The sequence below is a fragment of the Calidris pugnax genome, unplaced genomic scaffold, assembly GCF_001431845.1.
Source record: "Calidris pugnax isolate Ruff unplaced genomic scaffold, ASM143184v1 scaffold218, whole genome shotgun sequence".
Classification (NCBI taxonomy): Eukaryota; Metazoa; Chordata; class Aves; order Charadriiformes; family Scolopacidae; genus Calidris; species Calidris pugnax.
This window is the reverse complement of record NW_015090929.1, coordinates 126,438-133,274: the sequence shown is the minus strand read 5'-3', so window position 1 is coordinate 133,274 and position 6,837 is coordinate 126,438. Positions and strand designations below refer to the sequence as shown.

The window sequence follows — 6,837 nt, the reverse complement described above, 5'->3', positions numbered from 1 at the left end:
CCCCGAACCCCCTTTTCCCGGTGTGTGTGTGTGTCCCCCCCCCACCTCCCGCCCCCAACCCCATGGGAGCTCAACCCCTATATTAGACACTGGAGAATCCCGATAGTTGGATGGGGTGGTGCGGAGGGGGAGGAGGGGGCAAATATAGGCGGTCCGGACCCCCAAATTCATCAGGCTTCAGATGTGGGGGCAAATATACCCTCAGGGGGTAACGCTGCGCCCCCCACCCCCCCCAGCCAAGGAGATGGCCAAGGAGTTGCCCCAGGAGATGCCCAAGGAACTGGCCAAGGAGATGCCCAAGGAGACACCCAAGGAGATGCCCAAGTTGTTGCCCAAGGAGATCACCAAGCTGTTTACTGCCCCAGGAGATGCCCAAGGAGATGTCCAAGTTGATGCCCAAGGATGGCCAAGGAGTTGCCCTAAGAATTGCCCAAGGAGATGCCCAAGGAGTTGCCCAAGGAGTTGCCCAAGCTGTCTGTTGTCCAAGGAGATGCCCAGGATGCCCAAGGAGATGTCCAAGGAATTACCCAAGGAGTTACCCAAGGAGATACCCAAGGAACTGGCCAAGGAGATGCCCAAGGAGACACCCAAGGAGATGCCCAAGTTGTTGCCCAAGGAGATTCCCAAAGAGATGCCCAAGAAGTTGCCCCAGTAATTGCCCAAGGAGATGGCCAAGCTGTTTACTGCCCCAGAAGATGCCCAGGATGCCCAAAGAGATGTCCAAGTTGCTGCCCAAGGAGATGCCCAAGGAGATGGCCAGGATGCCCAAGGAGATGCCCAAGGAATTACCCAAGGAGTTACCCAAGGAGATACCCAAGGAACTGGCCAAGGAGATGCCCAAGGAGACACCCAAGGAGATGCCCAAGTTGTTGCCCGAGGAGATTCCCAAAGAGATGCCCAAGGATGCCCAAGGAGTTGCCCCATAATTGCCCAAGGAGATGGCCAAGCTGTTTACTGCCCCAGAAGATGCCCAGGATGCCCAAAGAGATGTCCAAGTTGCTGCCCAAGGAGATGCCCAAGGAGTTGCCCAGGATGCCCAAGGAGTTGCCCGAGGAGATGCCTAAGGAATTGCCCAAGGAGATATTCAAGTTGTTGCCCAAGGAGATGCCCAAGGAGACACCCAAGAAGATGCCCAGGAAATACCCAAGTTGTTGGTTGTCCAAGGAGATGCCTGAGGATGCCCAAGGAGTTGCCCCAGGAATTGCCCAAGGAGCAGTCCAAGTTGTTGCCCAAGGAGATGCCCAAGGAGTTGCCCAAGGAGTTGCCCAAGCTGTCTGTTGCCCAAGGAGATGCCCAGGATGCCCAAGGAGATGTCCAAGGAATTACCCAAGGAGTTACCCAAGGAGATACCCAAGGAACTGGCCAAGGAGATGCCCAAGGAGACACCCAAGGAGATGCCCAAGTTGTTGCCCGAGGAGATTCCCAAAGAGATGCCCAAGAAGTTGCCCCAGTAATTGCCCAAGGAGATGGCCAAGCTGTTTACTGCCCCAGAAGATGCCCAGGATGCCCAAAGAGATGTCCAAGTTGCTGCCCAAGGAGATGCCCAAGGAGATGGCCAGGATGCCCAAGGAGATGCCCAAGGAATTACCCAAGGAGTTACCCAAGGAGATACCCAAGGAACTGGCCAAGGAGATGCCCAAGGAGACACCCAAGGAGATGCCCAAGTTGTTGCCCGAGGAGATTCCCAAAGAGATGCCCAAGGATGCCCAAGGAGTTGCCCCATAATTGCCCAAGGAGATGGCCAAGCTGTTTACTGCCCCAGAAGATGCCCAGGATGCCCAAAGAGATGTCCAAGTTGCTGCCCAAGGAGATGCCCAAGGAGTTGCCCAGGATGCCCAAGGAGATGCCCAAGGAGTTGCCCAAGTAGTTGCCCAAGTTGTCTGTTGCCCAAGGAGATGCCCAGGATGCCCAAGGAGATGCCCAAGGAATTACCCAAGGAGTTACCCAAGGAGATACCCAAGGATCTGGCCAAGGAGATGCCCAAGGAGACACCCAAGGAGACACCCAAGGAGATGCCCAAGTTGTTGCCCAAGGAGATTCCCAAAGAGATGCCCAAGGAGTTGCCCCAGGAATTACCCAAGGAGATCGCCAAGCTGTTTACTGCCCCAGGAGATGCCCAAGGAGATGTCCAAGTTGTTGCCCAAGAAGATGCCCAAGGAGTTGCCCAGGATCCCCAAGGAGTTGCCCAAGGATGGCCAAGGAGTTGCCCTAAGAATTGCCCAAGGAGATGGCCAAGGAGTTGCCCAAGGAGATGCCCAAGGAGTTGCCCAAGGAGTTGCCCAAGTTGTCTGTTGTCCAAGGAGATGCCCAAGGAGATGCCCAAGGAATTACCCAAGGAGATAACCAAGGAGATACCCAAGGAACTGGCCAAGGAGTTACCCAAGGAGTTGCCCAGGGAGATACCCAAGTTGCTTGTTGCCCAAGAAGATTCCCAAGGAGTTGCCCCATGAGTTGCCCAAGGATTTACTCAAAAAGAGATGCCCAAGTAATTGCCCAAGGTGATGCCCAAGTGGTTGATCCCGAGAGCTGGGATTTGCAGGTCCTCCGAGGAGAAGCAGAAGCCACCGGCCGGGTTTTGAACTAGTCTATTTTTATTCACAAAACAAACACAGCTCCTCCTCACCTTGGGAAGAGATGGACCAGGTGGCCGGCACGGCCATGACCCCACCCTGTGCCAGGAAACCCCTGGATTTGTGTCCTGCTCCCATCCCTGAGGTTCAACCCCAAGGGTTCACCTCTCGTCAGCTGGGAAACACCTGCCCGTGATGCTCCCTGTCATCTCCTGGGGGGTTCTTTCCAGCCATGCGTTGTGTTACCTCCTCTACATCACCGATGGGTTCCCACCAGGAGCGCTGGTGGTTGATCAGTCAACCCAAGAGGCAACATGAGCCACCCCTCCGTCTTCTGGGTGGTGCCATCTCCTCCCCATCACTGATGGGTTCCCACCAGGAGCAGTGGTGGTTGAGCTGGTGGTTGATCAGTCAACCCAAGAGGCAATATGAGCCTCCCCTCCGTCTTCTGGGTGGTGCCACCTCCTCCCCATCACTGCTGGGTTCCCACCAGGAGCAGTGGTGGTTGAGCGATCAACCCAAGAGGAGCCATGAGCATCCCCTCCTTTGTCTGGGTGGTGTCAACTCCTCCCCATCACTGCTGGGTTCCCACCAGGAGCATCATGGTTGGTTGATCAACCAAGAAAGAACCATGACCATCCCCATGCTGCCTTGGAGACAAACCCTTGTCTGGTTGGTGCCACCTTCTCCCCATCACCGATGGGTTCCACCAGGAGTGTGATGGTTGATCGATCAACCCAAGAGGAGCCATGAGCATCCTCTTCCTCATGTGGGTGGTGCCACCTCCTCCCCATCACTGATGGGTTCCACCAGGAGTGTGATGGTTGAGCGGTCAACCCAAGAGGAGCCATGAGCATCCTCTCCCTCATGTGGGTGGTGCCACCTCCTCCCCATCACCAATGGGTTCCACCAGGAGCGTGGTGGTTGATTGGTCAACCCAAGAGGAGCATCCCCACACTGGTTTGGGGACAAACCCTCCCTCATCCCAGCTCCTGTCCTCACCAACCTCCAGCTCACCCCAACACGTTGGGTTCCTCCAGCTCCTGCTGAATAAATACAATAAATACATTAAATAAACCACTCCCGCTGGGTCTGCACCGAAGCATCACCAATGGTCGTGTGGCCAGGAACCACTGGGGGTGGACACCCGGGCTGGTTTCTTAACACCAAAGCCACAAAATCAGGATATTTTGCCCCAAATGGTGTCATTGGGTAGATGGTGTCATCACGGCCCAAATGCGGCTTGGAGGGCTGAGGCTTTGGGTGTTGGTCAAGGCTGGGGAAGGTGGGATGGTCAAGGGATGAAGCCACCTCAGATATTCTGGGGTGCAGGAGGTCCCTCAGAGTTTGGGAAGGAGCCGGTGGGACGTCCCACACCTCCAGCCCCCTCCCCAGCAGCTCACCACCACCTTCCCACCACTCACTGAGGTGGTTTCTCCTGGACTACGCCTCAAGGAGGAGGAAGAGCACGGTCGGGATGTCCTGGTGTCTGTTGGCAGGATTTGGTCTGATTTTGTGGAGGGGGCCACCTCCCCCCCCAAAAATTCCCTCTCGGCCCCCCCAGCCCCATCTCCATCCTCCCTTATCTACCCTACCTTCCTACTCTACCCTACAAAAAACTACGTCCTCGGGGCCGGGCTTGGTGCCACGGGGGGACATCACCGTCTTGGGTGCACCCACCACCCATGGGGGCTCCCCGAGGCACCCCACGGCAGCGGCGGGGGGGGAGACAGGAGCCACCCAAGGAAGGGGGTCAACGTTGTGTGTCCCCCCCACCCCGATTTCTCCCCATCCCCCCGGATTAACGGGGCGTCAGCTCGTCCGGCGGCTCCTCCGGCGGCTCCTCCTGGCCGTGGCGCCGGAGGTGACGGTAAAGGTGGGAGATGACGCCGAAGCGGCGGCCGCACTGGGGGCAGGGGAAGGGCTTCTCGCCGGCGTGGACCCGCCGGTGCTTGGCCAAGGCCGAACCGTCGGCGAAGGCCTTGCCGCAATCGGGACAAGCGTGCCGGGGCCCGGCGTGAGCCCGTTGGTGCTTGTGGAAGTGGAGGGTGCTGTTGAAGCTCTTCCCGCAGTCGGCGCAGACGTGGGGCTGCCCCCCGGCGTGGGTGCGTTGGTGCCGGTAGAGGTGGGAGGTCCGGCCGAAGCGTTTGCCGCAGTCCCCGCACTGGTAGGGCCGCTCGCCGGTGTGGATGCGCTGGTGTCGTTCCCAGTGGGAGCTCCAGGAAAAACTCTTCCCGCAGTCGCCGCAACGGTAGGGCTTCTCCCCACCACCTCCCCCACCATCACCACCACCACCACCACCACCACCAGCACCACCACCACCACCACCGTGGAGGCTGCGGCGGTGCTGGGCGTACTGGGCCCGGGCGCCGAAGGCCTTGCCGCACTCCTCGCAACGGAAAGGCCCGTCGCCCAAGTGGAGACGTTGATGCTTGACCAAGGCCAGGCCGTCGCCGAAGCTCTTGCGGCAGAGGGTGCACTTGTAGGGCCGTAGGCCGGTGTGGGTGCGCTGGTGGCGGTCGAAGTGGAGGATGCTGCCGAAACTGCGCCCGCAGTAGGTGCAGATGTAGGAGCGGCCTCCGGCGTGGGTGCGCTGGTGACGGTAGAGGTGGGAGCTACGGCTGAAGCGTTTTCCACACTCGGGGCACTGGTAGGGCTTCTCCCCGGTGTGGACGCGCTGGTGGCGGTCGAAGTGGGAGCTCCAGCTGAAGCTCTTGCCGCAGTGGTGGCACTGGAAGGGCAGGCGGCCGGTGTGGAGCCGTTGGTGGGTCACCAACTCCTTGTTGCGCCGAAAGCTCTTCCCGCACTCTTCGCACTTGTAGGGCAGGCCCCGGGGACGCGCCGGTGGGGCCGGGGGACCCGAGCGTTCGGCGGCGTGAGCCCGTTGGTGCCGGTAGAGGTTGGAGCTGACGTTGAAGCTCTTGCCGCAGTGGAGGCAGAGGAAGGGCTTCTCCCCCGTGTGGGTTCTCCGGTGTTTGCTGAAGTGGGAGCTGCAGCTGAAGCTCTTGCCGCACTCCCCGCACTCGTAGCCCTTCTGCAGGACGATGAGGCTGTTGAAATTGGGGAAGGCGCCGGCCCCCGGGGCGTTTTCACCCCCGCGCCGACCTCCCGCCGCGCCGGGGGTGTCCATCTGAGGGACCACGGTCCAATGTAAGGTCTCCCATGTTGGCTTGCGCTCCCCCGGGGAACCTTCCTCAGGGTGACCCAACAAGGTGGCCTTGTCCAGCTCGACGGTCTCGGGGTCACCCACCGGCAGGGGTTCCATCTTGAGGTCACTCGGTGTCCCTGGGACAGAGGGGGATGGTAGATGGGGGGTCAGTCCCAATGTGGGGTGGGTTGATGGGGATGGAGAACCCCTTCCCATGGAATCAAGGGGGTCCAACCTGGTGGACCCCATACCTTTGAGCTTCTCGGTGGGTCCAACCTGGTGGACCCCATACCTTTGAGCTTCTTGGTGTGTCCTTGGTGCAGGGACTGAGGACACGGGCTCTGTTTTGGAGGGTGGGGGATGGAGAACCCCTTCCCATGGAATCAAGGGGGTCCAAGCTTGGTGGACCCCATAACTTTGAGCTTCTCGGCGGGTCCTTGATGCAAGGACCGAGGACACGGGCTCTGTTTTGGAGGGTGGGGGATGGAGAACCCCTTCCCATGGAATCAAGGGGGTCCAGGCTGGTGGACCCCATAACTTTGAGCTTCTCAGCATGTCCTTGGTGCAGGGACCGAGGACACGGGCTCTGTTTTGGAGGGTGGGGGATGGAGAACCCCTTCCCATGGAATCAAGGGGGTCCAAGCTGGTGGACCCCATAACTTTGAGCTTCTTGGTGTGTCCTTGGTGCAGGGACTGAGGACACGGGCTCTGTTTTGGAGGGTGGGGGATGGAGAACCCCTTCCCATGGAATCAAGGGGGTCCAGGCTGGTGGACCCCATAACTTTGAGCTTCTTGGTGGGTCCTTGGTGCAGGGACCGAGGACACGGGCTCTGTTTTGGAGGGTGGGGGGGGACACACACGCCACAGGATGGGGGATCTCCATCCCCTCCCCAAGGCTGGAGCTCCAGGAGGACCTTCCCCCCGCCCTCCTCCCCACTTACCCTGCATCACGGGGGGGTCGTAGGCGTCCTCCTCCTTCCCGACACCCCCAAAAAGCGCCGTCGCCTCCGGCTCCGCAGCCCCCCAGGGATCCATGGCCCGTCCCCACACCTCGCCCGGTGACACGGGGACCCTGGAAAGATGAGAGCCCCCCCGTCACTGTCCCGCTGTCCGTCCCCC

The 6,837-nt window shown here is 59.8% G+C and overlaps 1 protein-coding gene across 1 annotated transcript in view; it reads right to left on the bottom strand.

The window, feature by feature from the left end:
- ZNF484 (zinc finger protein 484) overlaps positions 1-6,787 on the bottom strand; it is a 19,092-nt gene extending 12,305 nt beyond the window's left edge. The window contains exons 1-4 of the mRNA XM_014951557.1: positions 6,660-6,787; positions 4,377-5,855; positions 1,755-1,880; positions 956-1,171 (exon numbers count right to left, since the gene is read on the bottom strand). Coding sequence (XP_014807043.1) covers positions 956-1,171; positions 1,755-1,880; positions 4,377-5,855; positions 6,660-6,753 — 1,915 coding nt within the window. The 5' untranslated portion in view covers positions 6,754-6,787. The remainder of the gene's footprint in view (positions 1-955; positions 1,172-1,754; positions 1,881-4,376; positions 5,856-6,659) is intronic.
- Between the last annotated feature and the right edge of the window lie 50 nt (positions 6,788-6,837).